Here is a 27,515-nt window from a genome sequence, read left to right on the forward strand (position 1 = left end):
CACAGACACACAGACACACAGACACACACACACACACACACACACACACACACACTTAAATAACTTTAATGATTAAAAAACAAAAATGAGCTAAAAGTGGAAGAAATATAAAAACCTATATTATGGAAACAAATCAGAAGAGATTCTGATGACTTGCATCTGTTGTGGCAGGATTCCACATTTTCTATAATATCAATTAGGATTTCCATGAAGATGTTGTACTACTCGCTATCAAACTTTGAAAGCTACTGTTACATCCAATGTTAAAATCATCTCATGGAGAATTATACAACAATCTCTCTCATGTCATTTAAAAACATTTCATTTGTTATTTTTATTTTATGTGTATGCATATGTAAGTGTACCCATGTCACACAATGCCCACGGAGGTCAGGGGAGGGCACTGGATTTCCCTGGAACTAGAGTTCTGGACAGTTGTTAGTCTCTGGGTGCTGGGAACTGAACCTGGGTCCTCTACAAGAGCAACCAGTGCTCCTAACCACTTAGCAATCTTTCCACCTCCATGTTATTTTTTAAAATGGCAAACTTCAGTTGCATACAGAGTTATATGGGACAAGTACAGTATCTCTAGCTCATGTCTGTTATATCAGCACTTGGAAGGTAGAGGGCAAAGGACCAGGAATTTATGACCAGCCACAGCTGCACAGTGAGATTTGGGCCAGCCAGCATTACATGAGACCTTCCCTCAACAAAACAAAACAAAAAATAATGATCCTGCATATTTAAGGGTGTGAATTCAATTAGGAGAAGAAACGGCCAAAGAACTGAAGTCTTCTCAATGATTAATGTTTCTATTAAATGTAGCAGGTAGCAAAAATAAGTAAGACAAGCTAATTACTTTGTAAAGGACAAGTCTAAAGCTCAGGAAGCAGCTCATTTAGTTGAGTGCTTACTTAGAATGGATGAAGCCCTGAATTTGATCATCAGCTCTTCATAAACCTGGTATGGTGCTGCGTGGCTGTATCTCAACACTAAGGAGGTAAAGTCAGGAGGATCAGGAGTGAAATGTCATTTCTCAGCTACATTGCCAAGTTCAAGGCTAGCCTAGGCTTAGATGAGACCCTGTCACAAAACAAATAAACAAATAAGTAAATAATAAGAGCAAGCCTAGTGGGGATAATTTTGATATCTGTCAAACTTGAGGTAAAATTTTAGAAGATATTTTTTCCACATCTCTCTTCAGGATTGACAATTATTAAATAAGAAAAGTCTCATTATAAATAAACGCTTCAGAAAGTAACAACTTAATAGGGACTTTAAAAGGACCTTTGCTTCCTTGAAGACTTTAGCCTACTAGTGGCTGTGGGGGCCTCAAGAGGATTCAGGAGCCACAAGGGGGAAGGCACAATGCCAAGCAGAAATAACATTTCCCAGGGTAGGGTGCCACCCACATCTAAGCTTCCTGAACCTGTTCTTGGACACAGATGCAGTACTACAAGGGAGAGGGTAGCAGCAGCACTCAGTGCCATATTTGATTTACTCCACAGTTCTGTGACAGAAACATTATCCCCCCTTCACAAACGACAAGGAAGCAATGTTATTGGTAGGAACCGCAAAGATTCTTCTAACTTGAAGTTCCAGATGTCATGTAGTTTTACCTGTCATTTTTCATTCTAACAAGATTTTTAAGTGTCTTCTCTGCCTTTACATGCTCAACAAATTAGTTATTTTGATTGCCTGGTATGTATTGGTTTCTTTTAAAATTTTTGATTTTTTAAGATTTTTAAAAATCTTTTTTGAGGCAGGATCTCCCTATAGCCTCAGGTGACCTGGAACCCTCTATGTAGACCTGGCTAGCCTCGATCTCACAGTGATCCACATGCGTTTGCCTCCCAAGTGCTGACATTAAAGGTGTGGGTCACCAGGCCAGGCCTATTCTTATTTTATATGCATGAGTGTTTTGCCTGCATGTATATCAGTGTAGCACAGGCATGCATGCATCAGTGCCAGTGGAGGCCAGAAGAGGATGTCAGATACCCTGGATCTGGAGTTAGCTACCATGTGGCCCTGAGACCCAAACCCAGGTCCTCTTGGAGGTCATGTTTTTAACTGCTGAGTCATCTCTTCAGACCAATGTCTTGTTTTTTTATTATATTTTCTTTTTCTTTCTTTTTTGAGATAGTCTCACTATGTAGTCCTACCTGGCCTGGAAGTCACTGTGTAGACTAGGCTGGCCTCAAACTCACAGAGATTGACCTGCTTAAAGGGGTGTGCCACCATGACTGTCCTTTTATGTTTCATCGTTTCTTTTGTAACAAAAGTAACCTCTGTTCTTAAATGGCAAATAGTCTGTATGAGAAAATGAAACATTTCAAATCCCACCATACAGAGTAAACGGTTATTACTTCTTGGTCTACTCAGTAGTAGTTTTCTTGTGTGTGTGCACTGTGTGACTATACTTTTTTTTCCAAAAAAATGGTTTGATACTATATGTGTGGTTCTGCAAACTGTTATCTTTATTATTTTACAATATACCATGAACATCTTTTCCATGCACATGGGTGAAAGTCCTGTACTAAAAGAGCACTGTCTGCTGGTAACAAGAGTGACACCTAAAGGAAAGTATCAGCATAAGGTTAAAGCACATAGCCCGGCAAATGCCTGCCAGGGAAAGCAGGGATGGCAATATTTCCCATCAGAGAAATCAGAATCAAAGGCCAAAGACATTAAGCATAGGGACCGTCTTCTAAGTCTTTCTGGCCCCTGCCTCCACCCCGCGCTCCCCTGACTCCACGCTGGCCCCTGGGGGCGAACGCATCCTGTGCATCTCTCTGCATCCAGGGAAAACCACCCATTTTCTGCCTTTTCCTCAGCTCTTCCTGAGCCCTTGACATATCTGCACACTCTCTCATCATCTCCTCACTGCTTACATGCCTGTCCTCCTGAGAGTCCTTGGGGGAATCGTCTGTCCCCCTGTCTGTTTTCCGTTTTGCTTTCCGGGGCACGTAATCTTCAGCAGGACGCTTTTCTGCGGCCCGGGGTTCGCTGGCTGGCTTTGCCTGGGAATCGGGCTTGCCCTCCCCTTGGCGCTTGCCCTCACCTTCAGACTTTCCCTGCTTTTCTGTTTTTCCCTCACCTTTCGATTGTCCCTGCTCACCTGGCTTTCCCTCATCCTCTAGCTTCCCTTCACGAGGAGCTGGCTTCCCCTCTGCGTCTGACTTGTCTTCATCTGCATTTCCTTCCTCTTCTGTACTTCCTTTATCTTCTGCCTTTCCCTTGCTTTCTGGCTTTCCTTCATTTTCTTTGTAGAACTTTTCCATGTTGAAATTGTCCTTTTTTGCCTCTCCTACGAGAAAAAGGAAACAGAATACTCAGGACCCACAGAATGACATATTTTGGATAGTTGCTTTCCTTGACTCCTGGCTCTCTGGACCCTGATCCACCTTCCAGATGGATTCTTACCCTTACATTCCCTTCCCACATACACTTCGTGCATGTTCCCACAAAGCAACAGTACAGAAGCATTCACAGGTGTTTCTCCCTACAGTTAAGTGCTAAGAAATGTGGGAAATAATGGGCTTTAAACTCTGTTCAGGCCATGAGGATTCCCCCAGGAGTACTAACCGGCTAATTCCAATTTAAAAAGAACTGCAGGAATCCTAGGCAGTTTTGTCTCTTTTTGTTGTTGTTGTTAATTTTACTTGTTAATTGACTTTTCATGATTTTCATACAATGTAATTTGATGCTATTTAGATCCCCTCTCCTATCCACACCTCCCCTCTTATCCTCTTTCCCCCCCCATACGTTCATTTATAAGACTTGTAAAAGTATACACAGGAGAAATACTTAACTGATTTAAGGCTTACTTTGGTAGCCTCAAAGGCATCACAGATGCTACCCTTTCCCCTTTAACCTCAAGTGCTATAATGAACCACATTTCCTTAGGGTCCTGACAGCAGTGATGTGTTGAAATTACAATAAGGAAGGAGCGTTGAAGGACACATAGCAAGCAGCAGCCTCCCCAACTTTTGCTCTGGCTTAAGTCACTCCTACTTGCAGGGGCAGTGGGGGTATGTCCCTTCTCCCACTGACCTGCACTGGTACTGCAGGTCTTTTCTCTCCTTGGCTACGCTGATCCCTACAACCAAACACCTGATGACCTGTAGAAAGAAAGAGGAAACATGGTAAATGAAGGATTAGGGAACCGAATGACTGGCAACCAGGACGCGGAATATTTGTTAAAACTTTCTCATACCCCCCATTGCCCTTTCTCTTATGCTCTCTGCTTCCCTTCTACCATTCTTCCATAACACCTTCCCTTTCTCTTGTATTGAGCCATGGGAAAGAAAATTGATTTCCAAAATATTTCTGTTTTCGAATTCCCTTCCCAAATTCTCACTTCACTAAAATGAGCAGAGCTCAGGACCGTGAAGTTCAGAAGGCAGATCTTGCTGCACTTAGGTTTCTGTCCCCACCCCCACCTGGACACCTAGATAACACATAGCACACTACTTTTCTGAAAACGGAGATGGTAGATGCAGAAGGGGGCAGGGCAGAAATGACCACAGCATTCCAGTCACCCCTTCCTCCCCCACACAGAAAAACTGTATTTTCCTAAAATGAAAGAGATACATTATTTCTGAACTCTAACTTTTTATTTATTTATTTTTGGCCCATGATAACTCCTTTGAACTCTTCCTAGTTAGGAGACCACTTCTCCTCAACAGGGGGCTGAGCGTCATACTAAACCTGTTTCTCTCCTTTGCAGCGATACCCCCCCCGCCCCCTCAGTCTACCATTTTAGGCTTCAAGATGGTTGGAGGATGGAGACAAGACAGGGAGAACTCACGCCTAGGCCTGGGGTAGTCTGCCTTCCTCTCCTGGGTGCAGTTATCGCCTGCACCAGTCTCTGGCCACCCTGAAGGAGTTAAGGCATCCCTCACCAAGGCTATCCTCCCCCTCCCACCTCCGCCGCCCCTCCGCTTCCATCAGTCATACGTAGTTCAACCGCTGGCTTCCAAGAAGATACCAATTAGCACCTAATCTCTACCCCACATCTCTCTCAACCCCCTGCCCACATCCTTTTTTTTTCATCAATCGGGTGCGCATCTGGAAAGGAAGGGAGAGAACCCGGCTCTGCGCTCTGGGTTTCTCTACCCAGCCATCTGCAGACTGGGAAGGATTTTTAACTGCCTCTGGGAGGTGACTCCTTCTTACATTTCCTTCTGCTAGAAGCCCACATTTCTCCAGGGAAAGAAGAGCTGCTACCCAGCTCGATCCCTAAACACACAATTTTCTGCGTCAAAATGAATGGGGGTGAAAGGGGAGTGGAATGTGAAAAGCAGTCGCAGTTCTTTGCTCCACAGCCTCTGGCAGTAACCACCCTTCCCTCAGGGATCCCCAGTTTGGCTTGTACCAACCTGCAGGGCTATAGGGCAGTTGCTCCCCGTCTGTCCCTCAGTCTCAAGTCTGCCTTCCTCCACGGAGATAAGGAGCTGGTACCTGGAGAAGAGGGACTTCTGCATACGTTGGCTCCCGATCACGTGACAAAACGTCACCAGTGGGCTCGGGTCCCTAGTTCCTCTCCTACCAGAAGAAAGTGCGTCAGTAGCCAGCCCACTTTTTCCCTCACTACCCCCACCACCTTCTGTCCCTTCCCCCACAGCATGAGGCCTTGTCATTCATTTTGGTCTTTGCAAATCCCAGAGGTCAAATGTGGTCCGTGCTGTGGTATGTGTTTAGTCTTGTGTGGTTATTAGAGAAAGGCTGTGTCTTCTCCTGTGACGATTGCCTATTAATATCACAGAGGATTTTTTTTGTCATTTTCTCCGTTTATCCCAAGCCATCTACTCTTTCAATTTACTTTTCCACTCAGCATTCGATGTTCACCCTGCCCATGGACCACTCTACACCTGCACATAAAGAGCATATAGGGTGGATTAAGAAAGAAAGGAAGGAATGGAAACAGATTTTATTTTCCTTCTAATTTTTCTGTTTTATTTCATTTACTCCGATGAGCATGAATTACACTTATAAATAAAAATTAAAATATTTCATTTAAGATAAGGTGCTCAAAACACAGTGAAAAACAGGGCTCCAACATTTTTTACTCAGAAGACTGATCAAGTTTGTAATCGAATTTAGTTGGGTACATACAAAATATATTTAATTTTTTTCCGGAATAGCTGGTGCTGTCATGTTTTATAAAACATACATTTATCTAATGTTCCCATGTAATTGCTGAACACTAGATAGATTTGTCAGGACCTATGACAATGTCAATTTTGAAATTTTGACTGTGACTATTTCACTCATAGGCTGAGATTTGGGGAAAAGAAAAATCTATGGGACCCAGAGAGTTCAGGTCATGGGGCTTACAGAGAATTTGTGCTCCCTCCCCTGATAAGAGGAAAGGAAAGCACTACTTCCCTACTCCTGCCCATATTTCAGAGTGTCTTCTCTCTTCCAGAATTCAGGCACCTGACTCTGTTGATCACTCCAAAAGCCTACAGGAGTAGGTGACCAAGGCAGCAAACTTAATAAATTCTTTTGACTCCTTCCCTCTATTCTCCAAATTCCCTCCAGGATAACTCAGCTGCAGTAGAGGGGAGAGGAAGAAATGCTTCTGTCATGGAAACCAGAGCAGATCTCTTCCATCTTCCTGTAGCTGACAGCTTCCATGAAGCTCAGAGAAGTAATTGGCTCAGGAAGAGCCTTCAGACCTGCCTGCTTTGTGCCTTTATTCACAACACCTGTGTTAGAAGCTTCCCTGGAGGTCTGCTGCCTCCAATCTTACTTGGAAGGTGTATCTTGCTAGGTCTCTCAATTCTGGTATCTTCCTTTCCCAGGAATCTAAAAGAAACCTACCCATGTTTCAGGGTTTCTGCCCATAGTCCATGATTATATCCTGGTGCCTTCCCACCTAGTGTCCAAGAAATTATGACATGCTGACCATACTGATTGACTTAGGCCACATGTTCTGAACTGGACATCCAAAACAGTATAAAAAATTGCTTTTGTGTAGGAAATAGTGAGATATCTACACTTTTGTAGCAAGATCTGTACCACAGGACTCTAAGAAATGCTGGTACATAAGCAGATTGACATAAGGAGGAAGCAGAAATTATGAGATAGAGAAAAATAAAAAGATGTAGAAGATACCATGTGCAAATGTAGTAAGAAGGAGGAGAAACCAAAAAAGTTCACTTGTTCATTGTCTTCAGGCATTTAAAAACTAGTAATCCCTTAAACTCATGTTCAAAATTAAGTACATGTGAGGCATAAACTACATGGATTTTATTTGATGTGCACATTTGCTCAAAATAGACTATTGTCCTTATTAAATGTTCAAAGGCATGGGTCATAGAGATCCCTCAGTGGGTAAACCACCTGCTGCACAAACCTGATAACCTGAGTTTGACCTGAATTCATTCCCAGAACCCACATAGAGAGCCAGATGTGGTGGTGCTCCTATGGTGAGACGAGACATGGAGCTAGAATGGCCCAGAAGCTTAGGGGCCACTAGCTTAGAGTGTACAGTGTGGCAGAAACAATAAGAGAAGACCTACCTCAACTAAGTGGAAGGACAGAACTGACTCCCTAAAGTTGTCCTCTGACCTCCACACGTGTGCCTTGGCATGACCATGCCCACATTTGTGCACACATCATACACGCATATACACAATAAATAAAAATAAATAGAAATTTAAATGTTCAAAGATGTATATGATATATAGTAGATGAAGTCCACTGTTTTAGATAATATACATATGTTTATGTATTAGTTCTTAAACTGGCTGTGGTTATTGTACATTTAAATGAAAATTCACATAACAATCATTATAAAGTGTGGAATTCAGTGGCATATACTGCATTCAAAATACTGTGAATCCCTCACTTCTACTTAGTTCTAAAACAATTTTCTCAGTTCTCTCTTCTCAGGTCCTAGTGATAACTAATCTGATTTCTGTTTCTATGGTTTGACATGGTCTTTGTATTTCATATAAAAATATTAAACACATAACCTTTTGGGTCTGGATTCTCTTGATTTGTGTAATATTTCCAAGGTTCATCCACATTTTGGCATGCATAATATTTCCTTACTTTTTATAGATGAATAAACTTCACTGCATATGTATAACATGTTTCCTTATCTGTTCACTTGTTAATGGCATTTGGGGGTCCTTTCATCTTTCACCTCCTGTGATAATGCTACTATAAATACTCATATATAAGTTTTTGTGAGGATTTGATCAGCTGCTAGATTTTACATATAGCATAGATAATATTTACTGAGATATAATTATAGGATAATTTTCTACTGAAAGCAGTCCCCCCCTTAATGGGCTCCTTTCTACTTTCTAAATATCAACCCTTACTCATGTGTAGACACACACACACACATATCACAGAAGTTAATATTCGCATATGCGAGTTAACATGTAATGTTTGTGTTTCTAAGCCTGTGTTACTTCACTTAATACGTTATTTTCCAGTTCCATCTACTGATTGTCTTATAAATTGGATAGTTTCTTTTTTATGGCTGAATACAATTGCATTGCTTTAGTTTCTTATTTTTTGTTGCTGTGAAATAATACTCTGTCCAAAGCAACTTAAGGAAGAGAAGGTGGATTTTAACCTATTGTGCAGTATAGTCTATCATGGTGGACAAATGGAGGCAGCAGGACCTTGAAGAATCTCATTACATGATATCCACAATTAGGAATCAGAGAAGGAAAAATGCTTCCTGCTACTCCGAGCCTTTTCTCCACTGATACAGTGCAGGATCCCAGAGATGAAATGGTCCTGCCCACAACTAAGATGAGCCCTCCCACTTCAGTTAATGCAATCAGGAGAATTTCCATAGGCATTCCTAGAGGCCCATCTCCCAGGTAATTCTACTTTCTGTCAAGTTGACAATACTAACCATCACACCTGCACCCCTTGTCAACCTGACGCAGAAACACATCACTTTTAAGCCATAATCTTCTATCCCTTGTCCCCATAGGATCATGATCAATGCTATAATATAAAACACATTCAGTCCAATGTAAAAGTCCCCATAGTCTTTAACAATTCCAACACTGTAAAGCCCAAAGTCTCTTAATCCTGAACTCATAAAATAAAAAAACAAGTTACATACCTCCAACATGTAATGACACAGACTAATTATTCTTGTTCCAAAAGGGAAGAATCAGGGAATTGCAAGAAAGGATCAGACTAAAACAATATGAAACTCCTGTAGGGAAAACACTAAATCCTGCAGCTCCAGGTCTCTCATCTCATACTTGTAATGAAATAAATTGGGTTCCAAGAGACGTGGGCACTCCTACACCTTCAGTTCTGCTGCCTGCAACACACATAGATTTTGTCTGGACTGGCTCCATCCTATGCATGCAGCACCCCTTGGAGCATATCCAATGGTCCTGGCATCTCCAGTACTCTGGAGTCACCACTGTAACCTAGGCCTCACTGTCACAGCCTCAGACAGTAGTCTTGTACAGCCTATTTGCAGGAACTCCAACCTTGCCACACACTTCCTTGTGTCATCTGCTCTCTGCAAACATGGAATAAGGCTCCATGACTTCCTCAATCTTGTACCTTCCATGCCTGAAAAACCAGTACCACTGGGATGACACTAGCAACTTCCACTGCAAAGATGTAATCTGGCCTTCACAATGGCTCCTAAAAATAGAACTTCCTGGAGCTGGAGAGATAACTTGGTGGAAAAGAGCACTTTATGCTCTTCCAGAGGACCTAAGTATGGTTCATAGCACCCACATCAGCTTGCACATAACTGCCTGCTCCAAGGGATCTAAAGCCCTCTTCTGATCTTGCCTGGAACATTTATTTGAATGCAAATATACACACAGAAATACACATATAAATTAAAAATAAATCAATGAAATTAATATTAGATAAGAATAATAGAGCTTTCATATGTCCCAGATGTACCACTCCTTGGCATATACCCAAAAGACTCTATATCCTCCTGTGGAGATACTTGCTCATCCATGTATATTGCTGCTCTATTTACAATACAAGAAAATGAATTCAGTCTAGATACTCATCAATAAATGAATGGATAATGAAAATGCACTACATATATGCAATATATGTGATGATAGTGTTCACTGTAAACATGCCAGAATCTAGACTAGTCAGCTGAGAGATGAGCCTCCCCGGTTGCCTGTTGAAGATTAGCTTGATTGTGTTAACTAAAATGGGAAGGAAGACCTGCCCACTGTGAGTGATATTACTTCCTGGCAACAATCCTGGACTGTATAAATGGAGAAAGGGTCTGAGAGCAACAAACATTCATTTCTCTCTGCTTCCCAATAGTGGATGTGATGTGAACATCTGCTTCAAGTTCCTCTTGCCTTGATTCCTTGATTTCCATGTCACCATGGATATTTAGGCTGATCCATTTCCTTGCTATTGTACCCACAGCAGCAACATACATGACTGAGCATGTATCTTCCAAGTAGGATATAGAGTCCTTATAAAGCAATCAGTGTTGAAGTTTCTTAATAAAGATAAAAGTTCTTTAAGTATTCTGCATGTTAATCCCTTGTGAGATACATGACTTGCAAATATTTCCTCATATTATCTAAGTGCTCTTTTCAGAATGTTTCTTTGATACATTAAAAAGATACCTACTTAGCTTGATGTGAGTTGTATTTTGTGATCCTTTGCTGTTATAAAAAGTCTGAGATACTTTAAAACTTTGAAGGCAGTAATACGTGGGTGTTTGACTTGAAAATTTAAAAAAATTATAGCAATATTTTATATAGCATAAGATTTGCCATTCTAGCCATTTTAAGTGCCCACTTCAGTGGCAATGAGTCCATATGCATTGATGAGTAACTCTCGCCCATATCCAGAACTTTTTTCATCTTCCCCAAATGAGACATTTCTGCTTCTTGCTACCCTTGTAAAACACTAATCTACTTTCTGTGTCTACCAGTCTGACTACTCTGAGTACTCTATATAAAGAAAATAATAATATAATATTTATCATTTTCTGTTGACTTACAATGGTAAGAAATGGTTATACTAAGTGAAGTAACACAGACTCAGAAAAACAAATGATGTATGTTCTCCCTCATATGTGTTGGACATTCATTTATTTTAAGGTTGAATTTTATGTATAGTAAACATCCTTTGTTCAAATATTCATCTGTTGATGAAATTTTTAATTGTTTCTACCTTTTGACTACTATGAATAATGCTAGTATGAACATGGATATACAACTGAGTCCTTGCTTTCAATTATTTTAGATGTATATTCATAAAGGGAGATGTCAGATCCCATGGCAATTCTTGCTTAGCTTTATAAAAACACGTTACACTGTTTTTTTCTTACATTGGTTTCATTATTCTATATTCCTATCAACAGTGCAAAAGGGTTTCCCTACATATTTGCTAATATTTTGTACTTCCTGTTTTGTTTTGCTAGCTTATTTAATTATATACTACTGTGTATGAAATGATATCTCATTAAATATTTAATTTTCATTTCTTTAATATTAGTGATGCTGAGCATCTTTTCATGTACGTATTGGACTCTTATATATCTTAGTTTTTAATTTTATTATTACTTTTAAGTCTTGTGTGTGTGTGTCTTTGATTTTGTTCTGCTTTTTCATCATTATTTTGACTATTTGAAGTCCTTTGAGATTGTATATGAATCCTAGGAAGTATTTTTCTATTTCTAAAAAGTGTTATTGAATTTTTTGGATGAACATCATTGAATCTGTATATCATTTGGAATAGTATTTATAGCTCAACAATAATAAAATAGAAAATTATCCAATCAGTAACTATGAGAAGGCTTCCCATTTCTTTGTCTCTTTTTCATTTCTTCTACCAATATTTTATAGTTTTCATTGTGTAAATCTTTTACTTCTATAGATAAGTTTATAGTTTATTTCTTAATATAATTTTTATGGTACTGTGGATTAGAACCTAGGGTCTCACATGTGCTGGCCAAATACTCTAACACTGAATTATATGTCCACTCCTGTTTTTTCCTTGCAGCTTTTGAAGTGATATTAGTATATGTTAATCACAGATAATAGGTTTCAGCATGACATTTTCATACATGTGTATAATGTATTTTGATTATATCCATTCTTCTTTACCTTATTTTGTCCCCCCCCATTCCTTTCCCTCTACCCAACTAGTCCTTGTTCTGCTTTATCTCTAATGTCTCTTTTTAGTGACCCAATGAACTTAATTAGTGTTGCTTACAGGAGCATGGGTGAAAGTACATATATAGGAATCTTTCCAGTGGCTATGCCACTAAAGAAAACATCTCTCCCTTTCCCAGCAATCATGACCTGCTTATAGAACCTCAGAGAAGGATGGGGCCTCTCAGTGCCACTCTCTTCATGACAGGATGTTGCTGGGCCTAATCTTGTACAAGCCTTATCTAGGTCTTGTCTTATGACTGCTTGTGAGTTAAAGAGTGCAACAGCTCTGTCATCCCCAGAAGATGGCATTTCACAGCACTCCACTCCATCCACCCAGTCTTACATTCTTATTACCCTCTCTTTTACAATGTTTTCTGAGACTTAGAGGGGGTGATATAGATATCCCATTTATGTATGACCACCCAGAAGTCACTTATTCTCAGTACTTTGACTAGTTATAAGTCTCTCTTTTCATCACCGCCCCCTGTTAAGGTTCTTTGACCACAGGTGACAGCAGCACTTATCTATGGGGATAAACATAAATATTTAGAAGGAATTTAATAGGCACATCATGTCCATTTAGCCAAACAGCCACTATAGCTGGTTCACTAGGGCCCATGACCACCTATATTCAAGACTTTTGACCAGGTTTACAATAAAAGACCCAAAAAGCCTCCTGGGGAGTAGGCCTTAATTCCAGTCAGAAAGCAGTTGGTTATCCTCATAACTGACTTTAAAGTGTTGCATCGGTGGGCACATTTTTACCTAGCTCATTGTTAATGTAGTATGCAGTGTCCACAGCCAAGTCAGTCTGTTGATGGCAGCCTGTATAGTATCCTCCAGCACTATGAAGCCCTACTTTTAACTTTTTAAATGTTTTTCGTTTTTGAGATAGGGTCTTGCTATGTATCCTTGGCTGGCCTAATACTCAGTATATAGCCCAGGCTGACCTTGAAGTCTTAGTTATCATTCTACCTCAGCATCTAGACTGCTGGAATTATAGGTATGTATCATGACACCCAGCTTGGGCTCTAATGTTATGCATAAAAATGCAATCCAGGTGTGGTGGCACATAGGAAGCAGAAGCAGGCGGATCTCTGTGAGATAGAGGCCAGCCTCTTCTGCATAGTTCCAGAGCATCTGTGACAGGGAGACCCTGTCTCAAAAACAAAACAAAACAAAATGAAACTTACTTTCTAATCTAATTCTTTATACTCAAACATTTTTTAACTTCCTTTATTATGTTATTTTGAGACTCTTCAGAGTTCTCTGCATATGGTATGGTATCTGTGACTAAAGATAACAATACTTCCTCCTTTTCAGTGGATAAGGAAGCCATTATATCTGCCAGCTTGAAGGAATCCATTGAGGAATGGAAAGTACTAGTAAATGCTTTTATTTCAAAACACCAGCATTATGTATTTTGAGAAGTGAAATGTGTGTCTTGCTTACTATTAGTAATGTCTGGAACTCTAAAGAGGAGGAGGAATCTCACATCAGAATGCGACCTTGTATTGTAGTCTGAGTACATGTAGCAATGCATATGATTTTATTTATATTTTTCATATTTCTGAGGCAGAAGTTCCATATTTCTTCATCCTAGAGTGGATAACTTCCAGGAAAAGGTTCAAGAGTTTACAGAACTGTGCTGGTTGGTTATTTTACAATTAGGGAATTCAGTGTTAAAAAAGACTTCATAAACTTTGGCCAGTTGTGATGACCCTTTCTGTCCTTTATCATGGTGAATGAATGGAAAGTGGGAAAATTTCACTGAATTCCAAAATTTATAGTAGTGTCAATGCCACCTTTGCTACTTATGAACTTCTATTGTTTTATAGTCAATTAAATTCTAGTGGGGTCTCCAAGTAGCTAAAAGTTCTAAAGAAGGCTGACCTCCAACTGAGTACATCATCCACTTCTGCAGGTGGAAAATGCGAGGGTCCAGGTTTGACTCCATTCTATATCAAGGAAGAATTGGTAGCCCTGTGAAGCTTTTTGAAGTGCTGTTTGCATTATCTGGAGTATCTTGAGCAGCCATATATAGAAGGTCACTGGCTCAGAGTTTGTGAGAGGCTCTATTTCTAAGACAGTGTAGTGTATGACCAGAAAGTTATGCTCTAATAGTATGTAGTTTAGTACCAAGAAGGATTTCATATTTGAAGCCCATAGCATGTTATAGCGATTCTGTGTGGTTCAAAGATACCAGAAAGCATGAGGGGAAGTACCCAACATCACCACATTGAAGCAGTCTCTGAGAGCATGGACAGGAATACCTGCTGACTTAAATATGGACAGATTTTGGAGCCTCTGATGGATAGTACCCCCTTTCAGATGAGCTGATTTGGAAGTACTAGCCTAAATGAGTACAAGTGAAATTTATAAATGAGCGTGGTTCATTTGCAGAACTAAGAAGACCAAAGTGTGAATTTTTGGTCCTTAATGAGTGCGTCAAATGGATCTTCCTGGAGGAAGATGCTATTAATATAATATGCCTGTACACCTGGTGAAAAGTAGTTGCAATTAAGATCTTGTCTATGAAGATTTTGAAGATAAAGCTGTTGAAGTTCCTCTTGGGAAATCTAGTAAAGGTGTATAGCATTCATTCGGAATAAAAGCAAACTGCAGCCGAGAGGCCATTTTAATAGTCATTGGATAGAGAAGACTGATCAAAGCTAAAATGACACAATATTAATATTAGAAGTTATTGATAGACTACAGTTAATAGGCTTAATGGTAGTAAGCATTGGATGCAGGAATTTAATAGAAGATACCACACCTTCAAGGTTACAGGAATCTCTGACACAGGGATTTTCATTTTCCTTTAAGTTGCAGAAGCAAAACTGAGCTGAAAATGGAGAAGTAAAATTAATTATCCCTTCATTCACTAGCTCTTAGTAAGTTTTAATCTCCAAAGTCAAGCTGGGGTGACAGCTCAGTTGGTATAGTGCTTGCATAGTATGCACAAAACACTACAGAAGCCAGGCATGTTGGTGCACACATGTCATTCCAGCACTCAGGACGTGAAAGCAAGAGGATCAAAAGTTAAAGATCATAGCTAATTCAAGGTCAACCAGGGATACATGAAACTTTGTTTTTTTAAAAAAGAATAATCCTTAAAGTTTCCATTTTGATTCATATTGGGCCTTTGGAAATTATTTAACTAATGGGGAGGCAGGGATCGGAATCTGTGCATGAGTACCATTTCATCAAGTCAATTTGTCAGTGACAAAGAGCTAATTTATATTTGTTAGCATTGTGTCAGAGCATTGATGTATATGGGCTATTCTAGGGCAATGATTCTTTTGCTATACAAAATTTATACAAAGCTACATTTAAAATGAAGAACATAGTATTTCCCTATCTTATAGATAGTTTCATAAGATTATAGGCAATACCATGTCATTTAAATTTGGTGAGATCCTCAGGAATAACTATCATTCAGATCTCAGTGCTGATTAATCTTTGAGACTTTGCCAAGTGATGAGTTGTTCAAACATTAATATATTTCCAAATTTATGTTGAAGATGCACAAAAATTCCCGTGACTCTCATGAATTTTAGCACTGGTACTTTGATTTATAGTTTCTGCTTCTTTTCTGTTTTTCTCCTTTATATTTCAATTATTTTCCTACTTCTGAATGGGGAAAGGCCATTTGGATTTTGATAGGAATCATATTGAATCTGTGGATCAGTTTGGAAACCATTGTCGCCTTAATTATAATCTTCGAGTTCATGAATAAGAGAAAACTTTCCATTTATTTAGGGCCTATATTAATCTGTATACCTGAGGAAGGAAACCTTCATAATGATGCTTATTTATGTCATGGTCCTGGAAGTTCAGAGACATGGTACTAGCATCAGCTCAATTCTGGTGAGAACTAATGGTGGCCAGTGGCATCACAATGGTTCTAGCATGTGTGAAAGATCATATTACTAAATAGGATGCCAGAGGTAAATTTGGGTGTTGGGAGGAGGGGAAATTCCCTCTTAGATTGCTCTTGCTGGACCTCAGGGATCCCAGGAGAGCTACCTTAATCCTATCTGAGGTCAGCCAGGTCTTACCCTTTAAAGCTTCCACACAGATACCAACTGCCATGACCCTGGGACAGAATGTTTAGCATATAACACCTGGATGGAGAAAATACATACAAACCATAGCAGAGTCTTTTAAAATACTTTTTGGAATTTCTGTTGCTTTCAGTGAATAAATCTTAGATCAACTTTGCTGAATTTGTGCCTGAGTATTTAATTACGATGTCTTAAATGTAGGGGTCCTTTTCAATTCTCTCTTTGGATTTTCACTGCTGTTTTATAGAACTGTAATTTATTTTTGTGTTTACATTTGGTGTTATATATTTTACTTTACTAAACCTCACAATCACTGGTTCAGACACTATTTGTTGCAGGCAGGTTCAGAAATTGTATTTTCAGATCTTACATTTGCAGAACCTTTTAAAGTCATATAATTAGAAAAAAGAGGGGTTATGAGTCAAACTGATATTAACACTGGTTTCTATATTTGCCTACATCTTTACATATCTTTACATTTCAACCTGATGACATCCTTCAGTATTTTATGAGTGCTAGTTCCCTTGGATTTCGTTTACCTGAAATGTCTTGATTTCTCTCTCAGCTTAGAGTGATACTTTAATAAACATAGAATTTGTAAATCATAATTGTTTCTTCTTTCACACTTTAGATACATCATTCTATTGCCTTCTGGCCTACAAAGTTTACACTGAGAAATTGTTAATCTTATCAAGGATTCCGTTATACATGAGTTAGTTCTCTCCTGACGTTTTCAAGACTTTGCCTTTGATAAAGCTTTGTTTCGGGGCTGGAGAGATGGCTTACCAGTTAAAACCACTGGCTGGTCTGACAGAGGACCCAGTTTTGGTTCCCAGTACCTACATGGTGGCTAACAGCACGTAACTACAGTTCGAGGGTGTCTGGCGCTCTCTTGTGGCCTCATTGGGTAGTGCATAAAAGGATTCATAACGGTACATGCAGGAAACACACATACACATAAAACAAAAATAAATTAATAAGTAAGGATTTTAGAACTTTTTTCGTTTGTTTTTTGAGGCAGGTTCTTATTCTGTAGTTCACAATACGATAGAAATTGCTATGTCGCCCAGAATGGGATTGAATTTGTGGCAATCCTCCAGCGTCAGCCTCCTGACTGTAGGATTACAGATATACCCCACATACCCACTTTGATTAAAACTTTTAAAGAGTATGTTATCCCTTTGTGTTTATCCTGTTTGAAGTTCTTTGAGCTCCTTCACATGTCTTATTAAATTTTGGACATTTTAACCATCATTCCTTCAAATATTCCTTTGTCCTTTTCTTTCTCTTCTCTTGTTCTGAAGCTCATAGTACGCATGTGTTGGAATGCTTGATGACATCTCAGAGGTGTCTTTGGTTTTATTCATTCTTTTTCTTTATACTATACATAATGTGTAGTGTCAACTGAACTGTCTTTATATCCATTGTTTCTTTCTTGTATCTGTCTTCTTATGGGGATACTATTTAGTATTTATTATCAAATTATATACATTTTATAGATGTGTTTTGACCAAGTGGAAGTGTTTTATCTATACTGCCTCTCAAACGTTTTAATTACTAATGTATTTTGAAGTTTTCTTGTGAATATTTGCACATATGTTCATTCATCTAGGTATGTGAATGTGTGCATGCAGGTGCGTGTACATATGTGTAAACATGCTTATGGAGGCCAGAGTTTGATATTTGTGTGTCTTCCTCAATTTCTCTCTAACTTATTTTTGAGGCTGGGTCTCTCACTTAATCTGAAGATTTTCAATTCAGCTGGGCTGGCTTGCCAAAGAGCTCCAGGGATTCTGCCTGTCACTATCACCCAGCAGTACCACTCTAGGCTTTTATGTAGGTGTTGGGGATTCAAACACAGGTCCTTGTGCTGGTACAGAAAGCAGTCCATTGACTGAACCATCTCCCCAGCACTTCTATTTAATTTTAGTATTTTTTTTCATTTTCCATTGCAAAGATCATATTGGTTTTAGCATTTACAAGGATGTAATTTTAATCCTTAGCAAAACACACACACACACACACACACACACACATGCATGCGTGTGCACGCACGCGCTTGGCAAGCTCCAGTTTCAGCAAAAGACCCTGTCTCAAAAAATAAGAGGTGGAGAGCAACTGAGGAAGATGCCCAACATCAACCTCTACACACACGTTTACACACACTCATGTGCACAGAGAGACAGAGAGACAGAGACAGAGAGAAGAAAATTGGATTTTAATTATTTTTTTCTTGTAGTAGTATCTAGCTTAGTTATTTGGGTAATTTTGCCCATCATCTGGAAAGTTAATAAATATTCTCTCATCTTCAGTTTTCTGGAAAATTTTATATAGAGTTGGTATTGCCAATAAAGTCATCTCAATCTAGAATTTCCTTTGAAGGATGGATTTTACATAATGAATTAATAGTTGCAAAACGTTCTTCTATTCTAGTATTTATATTTAGTTCTATAAAATTCACTTTATGTGTTTCTTTGGCCATATCCCACAAATTCTATGTTGAATTTTCGTTTTCACTCAAATTATCTTCTAATTCTGTTTTTTAATTGTTTTGCTGTTCTTGGATTGAACCCTGAGCCCCAGGAATGCTGTACAGATACTCTACTCCTGTACTACGCAAACAGCCTAGTTTCCATTTTGATTTTTCCTTTGAATCATAAGTTATCTAGGCATGTGTTAATTGTTCGTATTTTAAGATTTGGGCGTTTTCCATAGATCATTGTCTCTCTCTCTTTTTTCAGTTTTTTTGAAACAGTGTCTCTCTATAGCCCCAGCTGGCCTTGAGCTCACTGTGTAGACCAGGATGGCCTTGAACTCACAGAGATAGATCATTCTCCTAATGTTTTCTCATTCAACTCCATTATGCTCTGAAAATATAAATATCAAATATCATATGAATCCTGTCAATATTATTGAGACTTATTGCATGCAGTAAATATGAACTGCTTTGGTAAATGTGCTGTGCACAAGTTATAGAATTATCAAATTGGCCAAACTGGTTCATGCTGATCTTGAAGTGAGTTTTCTGGTTGCTTAGTCTATCAGTTTTTAGGGACAGTATTGGAATCCCTGACTTATGTTGGGGATTCGTCTATTTTTGCTCAAACCATGAATTTTGCTTCATGTGTTTTGAAGCATTTTAATGCACGGAAGTTTACAATTGTATTTCCTCTTGACAAATTCACCGCATAAAATTATGTACTGACTTCATTTATCCCTGGTCTTCTTTGTTCTGTAATTCATTGTGCCTAATATCAATATAGTCATTTTGGGTTGTTTTTGTTAGTGCAAAATAATCTTTTTCTCATCCTTTCACTTATAATATAATAGTACTTTTACTCTTAAAACAAGACTTTTATAGGCAGCATATAATTGTGTGATATCTTCCTATCCAATCTGGCAATCTCTACTTTAAATCCGAGGTGTTTGGACCATGTACTAATATAATCATTGATATGTTCAGGTTTAAATCAGCCATCTTTTTGTTTCTATTTGTTCTCCTTTTCCTTTAATGAAGTTTGGATTAAATATTTAGAGGATTTTATTTGCTTAGCTGTAACATCAGTGGTTGTTTTAAAGGTTACACTATATATCTTTTTTAAATGATCTTTTATTTTATTTTTTAATATTTTATTTTTATTTTAAGTGTATGAGTGTATTGCCTGCATGTGTGTAAGTGCACCTGTGTTGCACAATGCCCACAGAGTCGGAAGAAGGAGTCGGATCCCCTGGAACTGGAGTTACAGGTGGTTTTTAGCGTCCACGTGGGTTCTGGGAATTGAATCCAGGTCCTCTACAAAAGCAGTCAGTGCTCTTAACCGCTGAGCCATAACTTTTGGATTGAATATTTTAAGGATTTTATTTGCTTAACTGTAACTTTAGTGGCTGTTTTAAATGTTATAGTATATATATATATTGAATGTATCATAATCTACTTTTGAATATAGAGTGAAAGTCTTAAAATTATGTATTTCCATTTCTCTTCTGGCCTTTGTGATGTAATTGGAATATATATTACTGCCAGATGTTAGAAATCCCACTATATGCCATAGTTGTGAATAGCCATAAGGCTCATACATACTTCCGTTCTCAGATAATGTTGCCCTCCACTGCCTGATGTTCAGTGACTGAAGATTATTATTTCATATGTCTTGTCCAGGCTTAGATATCAGTTAAAAAGGAAATCTTAGTCTCTTACTCCATTTTCATTAGAAGCATAAATGCAGCTTGACGTTTAAATGATGGTTAATCATGAAAGTGTCCACGCACTTGTATCCAGAGTGTACTTTTTAGGTTGTCTTTGTCCACTCTCTAAACAAGCAAGTTCATTGTACAACTTGTTCTTTGGTCACTAAGGGACCCTTGTGTTTATTTTATAATTTTCTTCAGTGATTTTTATATTTTAAGAAAAATGAATTTTATCAAAAATATCATGAAATATTATTTTCATTATTTCAATTTTGCTAGGTTGTTAAAAATATTCAAATATCTAAAAATGTTATACTAGTTGTCATTTTTTCAGTAGTGCTAAATCTCTATTTTTTTATCAGTTTCTTCTGATGAGCTAAACCTCAATGGTACACTTTGTTTATATATAATATATATATGCATATATATATATGTATACATAAAACCCCTTTTTGCCTTTAAATATTCTTTTGGCCAATTATGTTTGCTCATACCTGTAATCCTATCATTTGGGAAGCTGAGACAGGAGGATCACTGTGAGTTCTAATTGAGACCGGGCTACATAGCTATTTATAGGCCAGCCTGGGCTTATATAGTGATTTCTATGTCAGTCTGGGCTACAGAGTGAAGAACTTGTCTTAAAAACGCAAAACAACAATATTTTTCAAACTATATCAGATTAAAAACTTCAACTGCATTATATAAAGGCATGTTAGACATAAAAGGCTGATTGTATTGAAGCTATGCTGTCACATAACCCCCCTTTTGAAAATATTCTATTTATTATTTTTCATTTTATGTGTATGTGTGTAGTTTCTGCATATATGTAAGTGCACCCATGTCACACAATGCCCACGGAGGACTGAACTGGAATTACAGGTGAGTTGTTAGCCCCCATGTGGGTGTTAGGAACCGAACAAGAGCAATGAGTGCTCTTAACTGCTGAGCCATCTCTCCAGCCCCACATAAACCCCATTTACACATGAGAAGATTACAGTAATACTGATCTATATGTTACCGGAGCAGAATCATGCCTCTTTTTGAACATTCTTTTTTCTTTGTGAAACTCTAATCTTACTGCCTGTACTTTGACAGAGTTTTGGAGCTCAGAATTTGTCTAACCTTTTGTAAAGAATGGAGAAAAGGATGTTCATTACACTAGGTACAGAAATGATACATAGGAAAATGTATCCAGACTCTTAAATAAACACTTGCTCACTATAAACTATGGTCTTCCATGAATATAGCTTGTATTTCAAATGACTGAAAGAGGCTTTGGAATTAGGCATGTGATTTATACTGGAGCTTTTTATGTTACATGATGGATATTCTTACCTGTTAAGTTCCCCTCATTGTTTCCCAAGTGCTGCTATAATGTTACATTGTAAGGCAAATGGTGACAACTTCTGTGTATTTGGACCAGATGACAGTCTTAGCAAGTGAGTTATACCGTCTCTTCCACAAATACTAAACACTGCCTCTGTAATATAAAAACAGCCCTGGAAAACATGTAAATAAACTAGCATTTGGTACTCCAGTAAAACTCCATGGTCACCAAAATTTAAACTCTATATTTTTGGTGTCACAAATACTTTTTGTTCAACTATTCTTATAGTTCCCTAAATAAGTAGCTGGCCAGATTCAGCCATGAACTATTTGCCAGTCTGTTCTAGAATACTAAATTTTAGATTTACTTATGCAAAATATTGACAGGTTTGCCTAGTATGCATAAAGCCTTAGGTTCCATGCTCAGCACTACAAAACAACCCAAATCTGTTTTTATATAGAAAATGCACACATTTTTCATTTAATTAATAATCTCCAAGTAGGACATAACATCAGTGGTCTTCCTATTGGCTTTTCATAAAGCTCCACTTATTTGGGTCACTCCTGATACACTAACATGACCTTCTGATGTCCAACTCTGTATAGAACAATATGCTGTATGTTCCTAAGTCTCAAGTGAATGTGGTCTGTTTTAACTGACTGCCCCAGATTTAGTGAACTGCTCCTTCACACAACTTCTGCAGTCTGCTCAACTAGGGAAATGATTGTCTCAAAGAAAGTAACTAGAAAGACAAGAGATTTCCAAAAAATATAAACAAGGAGGGATCTATTTACACATTTATAGAGCAAAAAGATTAAACACAATGGATATTCAAGAGAAATCAGTGAGACTTTCTCACATTGAGGACTTGAGAACATCTGTTGCAGTAGAGATCATCTTCCATGCAGGAAGCATGAGCTAGTACGCAGAACAACACTGAGGGGAGAGGGTGAAAATAGGGTCAGCAGTAAAGGAAGTTACCAATCTTTTATTGCATAGGACCTTTGATTAGAGAAAACTTCATCTTAGAATTACCCCTTTAATAACTGAAAAGAACATCTAAGCATTAGGTTATGAACATGTCAAAGGAATGAACACTTTGAAGAAACTCACATATTTATTGCCTCATCTAATCTGTACAGCAGCCCTGAGAAGTGATTATTATTTTTACCTTCTGGCATAATGGTATTTAAATAAATATGTCTCATAATTAATTTTCTCAGTAACGTATCCCAAAGGTAAACTAAAATTGAGATTCTATTTCAAGCACATAGAAAATTCTAAGATTGTTTTCACAAAGTGATCAAACTATTTAAAAAGGCGTTCATTTTGAAAAAATGAATATAAAGAAAACAATTACTTAAGTTCCTCCAGAGAGCAACGATGCTTACTTTATGTATGACTTTGTATTAACGCATAAATAAAAGACTGAAAGTTCAGAGAGTGCCTTTTTAAACTGCTTTATTAACTCCACAATATGTAATGAGCATCTTACCATGCAATAGATAAATTCTACTAACAAAAGTATAGGCTGGGTCAAAAACATAATATCAGTTAGAAGCTGGCAGTAAGTGGAGACCCACAGGGAACAGGTACCATAAAAAAATTTTACAACAGTACAAAAGAAACACGTAAATTTAAGAAGTAGGGTCCCATATTATCTTCAGAGAAAACCTCAGAATTCAGGGCATAAGGCAAAACTCATCATGATGATCATGGTGAGGGGGGTCAGTGCTAACTGCCCGCAGACTATGGCTCAGCTGCTTTTCCCTCAACTTCTCCATGAGCTGCCTCACCTCCTCCCCAAACATTTCTTCCTCATTCTCCTCTCTCATCCTTGCCTGGGGCTCTCGAACCCTATGCATCAGATCCCATCTATAATGCAGGATGGGCTGTCTAGCACGGAATCGCCTGCGATTTCCTCTGGGGATATAGTATTCGCCAGCTTCCAAAGGGAGGGCCACCGGCTCCTTTTTATCAGCATCTTGCTGCTTCTCTTCCTTTTCCTCCCTTTCCTGACGGACATTGGCCACATTGAGATTCTTCACCCCTTGTTCATCTTTAGACTCCATTATTCCTAAGAAGCAAGAGAAGAAATGGATTTCTTAGTGGACCGATCAGCACCGAGGACAGAGGCCCTACTAAGCACCTTTCAAAAGTCATTTCCCTACCTAAGAGACCCCTCGTGCCCTCTGGAGGGCCCAATTCCAGCTCGCCTCACCCAAAGTCCACCATTTTCCCTGCAGATCCATCTCCAAGGCCTCTGTAGGCCCTAAAATGGAGGACAGGGATGGGAGTGAAGGATGGGGGTTGGGCGGTGGACGGGACTGACAGATCAGACTGGGCTTTGCAGACGTGGCTTCCTTCCCTCCCATCCCCCAGCACTGCCCCTGCACAAACCTGGGCCTATCCTTGTCTTCTCCTTCTCCTCTGGATTCTCAATGCCAGGTGCGCAGCCGAGACACTTGGTCCTTCAGACCTGCGAACAGCAGGGGTGGGGTGGGAGGAGATCGAGGACCGCAGGGTGAGAACCAGGACCACTGCGGCGCTGCCCGGCATCCCCGAACCCGACCACCATTCAGCAAACGGGAGGCGGGGTGGGAGGGCTGGGAAGCTGGCGCAGGGCATTTGGAGGTGTCCCGAGGGTCTCCGCCTGGGCCCGCCCTCGTCCTGCCTCCCACTGCGCACACAGGGTTGGACACCTGCGGCCGGGGCTGCGCTGCGACAGCGGGACTGAGAATAGTTGGACCCAGACGACGAGGACGGGCTCCACGAGCCGCGGCCGCACACCCTTCCTGCTCGAGTCGACTGGACTAGCTCACCTGCTCCTCTCCTGCGTCTCCTTTCCGATCCGTCCGGGGCCGCGCGATCACTGCGCCACCAGGAGCTGCGCCACCAGGAGCAGGTGCAGGGGAAGCGGGCGGGAACCGCAGGTCCAGGGACCCAGGAGGTGTGTGAGCCTGCGTGGGCGAGTCACGTGAGCTGCGTCACACCAATGCTCCGCCTGTGACCCCAGCCCCCTCCTCCCGCCCTGAATGGGACACTGGTAGATGGCTAGGCCCCTTCCTCATATGCAGGTTCCCTTGGGCATCTCCAATCTGAGCCCTGCTACTTTGCCTTCGTAGTGGGGTCCTGGCTATTTCCTTGCCTGCCAGGAAAGGGCAGTATTTTCTCAAGTGGGCTGCTGGTCATTTCCACTTTTCTGGGGGATTGCTTTCTTCTCTTCTCTGCTCCACGGATGCCCCTCTTTCCTCCTGCTGTCCCTTCAGCTACCAGAACTTTCCATTTTTCCCTTCACTAAAATGTGTGGAAAAGATGAGCCAGGAAAGTAACTTGAGTGGATTTTTCACATTTTTAATGCTTTTCTGTATTGTTCTTTTGGAGATAAATGAAAAGTATACATCTTTAAAAAATAAAATAAAAAACGAGCAGTGGTATCTATTGCCTATAAACCCAGCACTTGGAAAACTGAGGTAGGAGAATCTGGGGTTTAAAACCATCCTAGGTTAAGGAGACCCTGTCTCATTAAAAAAAGAAAGAAAGAAAGAAAAAACAACAGGAAAACAGACTCTTATGTGAAAAACAGGTTTAAAATTGTAAAAAATATCCAACCATCTGTCTCTTCTGCTAAGTCATTATATAAATATAGACTCTACAGGCAGCTATTTTTGGACCTTGGAAAAGGACAGGGCAGCTGATGGCGCCTCTTGTGAGGGGCCCTAGACATGTCAGGCATTTCCATGAGATGAGCCAGTGAATATACTGTGCAACAAAACCTTGTCGGATTTTCAGAATGAAAAGATGAGCAAATCTCTTTCAGAAATGTCTGCTTCAAATGATAAGTGTGTATGTGTCTTTAGGTCAATGACCATGTATTTAAATAATCCTCAGCGATCTACAGTAAATTTGTTACAGGATTGTGAATTCAATGTAAGGAGGTTGAAGTGTCATGATTAAACCTAATTGTATGTTTTATGCTAATAATAAACAATTGGAAGTTGAGGTGTCAAAGTATGACCTATGATACCATATGATACTATATGAAGCTATGATACTACAGCTTCAAAATATGAAATATTTAGAAGCTGGTTGCACACTAAAAACTAAGACACTGATTAAAGGAACCCAAAAGTAAGACAAATGTAAATATATACAGTGATAAGCTTTTTTCTGAATTTCAACACTGCAAGGTAATCTATTAATTTACTGTAACCAAACCCTAAATGCCAGGAGACAGTCCTTTATAAATTGACAGACTTACAAAATTACAAGGCAAAAACCAAGAACCCAGAAAATTTTGTGGAAAAAATTTCTAAAATCTGGATGATTGATGACATGAGTATAAGGCTTAAGTTGTCATAGTAATGGTAATGTGGTGGTAAAATAACTATATGTTCCTAGATAACTGGAACATAAAAGAGTTCAGAAATAGATCTGTGCATGTATTGCCAGCTCATTTTCTTTTTACAAAAATATCAACATAATCCAATGAAGAAAGTATAGTCTTAAGCAAATGGCTCAGAAACAAATGGAAATCCTTCCAGGAACTTTTTCTTTCACCCTTACCTACACAAATTAATTCAAAATGGATCATAGGCCATAATGCAAAAACTTAAATTATGAAACTTTCCAAATAAAATACAAAATCTTAGGAAACATAAAGATTCCTTGGGGGACACTGAAAGAAAGGACATATCATAAAGGAGGGAAAAAGAGGAACTTGAAGTTACACAATTAAAAATACTACCCTTTAAAAACCATAGTTTAAAAATGAAGTAAAGGGATTAGGGAGATGGCAAAGTCGATAAAACACATGGACACGAATTTGGCTTCTCAACATCCACGTAAGATTGGGCTAGGACATATGTGCCCGTAATTGCAGCAATGGGGAGGTAGAGATAGTAGGGTCCCTTGGGTTTGATGGCCAGATAGGTAGAGGGAGACTGAGGAAGATATCTTACATTGATTTTAACCTCTGATCATACACACATGTATGTGCACCACAACATAAGTACATACATAATTACACACACACTTGTGTACATCACACACACACACACACACACACACACACACACACAACGAAATGGAGAGATGTGAATAAAACTCAGTGTTAGAGAATTTGTGGAGGTATGATACTCCAGGTTCAATTCTCAACACTGCAGAAACATAAAAATTTAAAAAATGTGAAAAGACTAGTGGGAAATAAGGCATAGTGGTAGGGTGGTGAGTGCCTATATTCCCTGGTCTTGAGAAGCTGATCACTTGAGCCTCTAAATTTTAAGGACAGCCTGGGCAATACATCAAATTCCTGAACCAAAACACAAACAAGTAAAGAAAAAAAGAAACAAAGAAACAAAAAACCTACTTGGGGTGTGGAGAGATGTCTCAGTGGTTAAAAGCACTTGCTTCCTACAGAAACCCAGAGTTTGGTTCCCAGGGCCCACATCGGGAGGCTCACATCCATCTGTTACTCTAGCTCTAAAGATTCTGAAGCCCTCTTTTGGTTTCATTGGGCACCTGAACTCATTTACACATAACCACACACAAATATATATATATGTATGTATGTATATATGTATATATTTAAAAATAATACCAATCTTTTAAAAAGAAACCTAGTAATAGGCAAGTAGAAAAGATTTACAGTGTATGCAGCTGATAAAAACTTATATAACAAGCAAATAAAAGAAGAACTGAAACTAATTAAGAGGACAATAATGCAATGAAAAAACATTTGAAAAACCAAATGATTAAAATAGTGCAAGTATAAAACAA

At 39.1% G+C, this 27,515-nt stretch overlaps 3 protein-coding genes across 4 annotated transcripts in view; 1 reads left to right on the forward strand and 2 right to left on the reverse strand.

Moving 5' to 3' along the window:
- Positions 1-27,515, forward strand: part of Tceal7 (transcription elongation factor A like 7) — a 74,454-nt gene that overhangs the window by 16,458 nt on the left and 30,481 nt on the right. The window lies entirely within an intron of this gene.
- On the reverse strand, positions 2,453-5,533 carry Tceal5 (transcription elongation factor A like 5). Its single transcript, XM_008832263.3, has 3 exons — positions 5,382-5,533; positions 4,054-4,121; positions 2,453-3,307 (listed from the first exon to the last, which is right to left on the reverse strand). Exon 3 carries the CDS (start codon positions 3,279-3,281, stop codon positions 2,688-2,690), a length of 594 nt encoding a protein of 197 aa, XP_008830485.1. The 5' UTR covers positions 3,282-3,307; positions 4,054-4,121; positions 5,382-5,533; the 3' UTR covers positions 2,453-2,687.
- LOC103733458 (protein BEX2) lies at positions 23,182-24,729 on the reverse strand. The gene is made up of 3 exons (XM_008832253.2): positions 24,560-24,729; positions 24,138-24,216; positions 23,182-23,814 (listed from the first exon to the last, which is right to left on the reverse strand). Exon 3 carries the CDS (start codon positions 23,807-23,809, stop codon positions 23,420-23,422), a length of 390 nt encoding a protein of 129 aa, XP_008830475.1. The 5' UTR covers positions 23,810-23,814; positions 24,138-24,216; positions 24,560-24,729; the 3' UTR covers positions 23,182-23,419.

The sequence above is a fragment of the Nannospalax galili genome, unplaced genomic scaffold (assembly GCF_000622305.1).
Source record: "Nannospalax galili isolate Female #2095 unplaced genomic scaffold, S.galili_v1.0 scaffold671, whole genome shotgun sequence".
NCBI lineage: Eukaryota > Metazoa > Chordata > Mammalia > Rodentia > Spalacidae > Nannospalax > Nannospalax galili.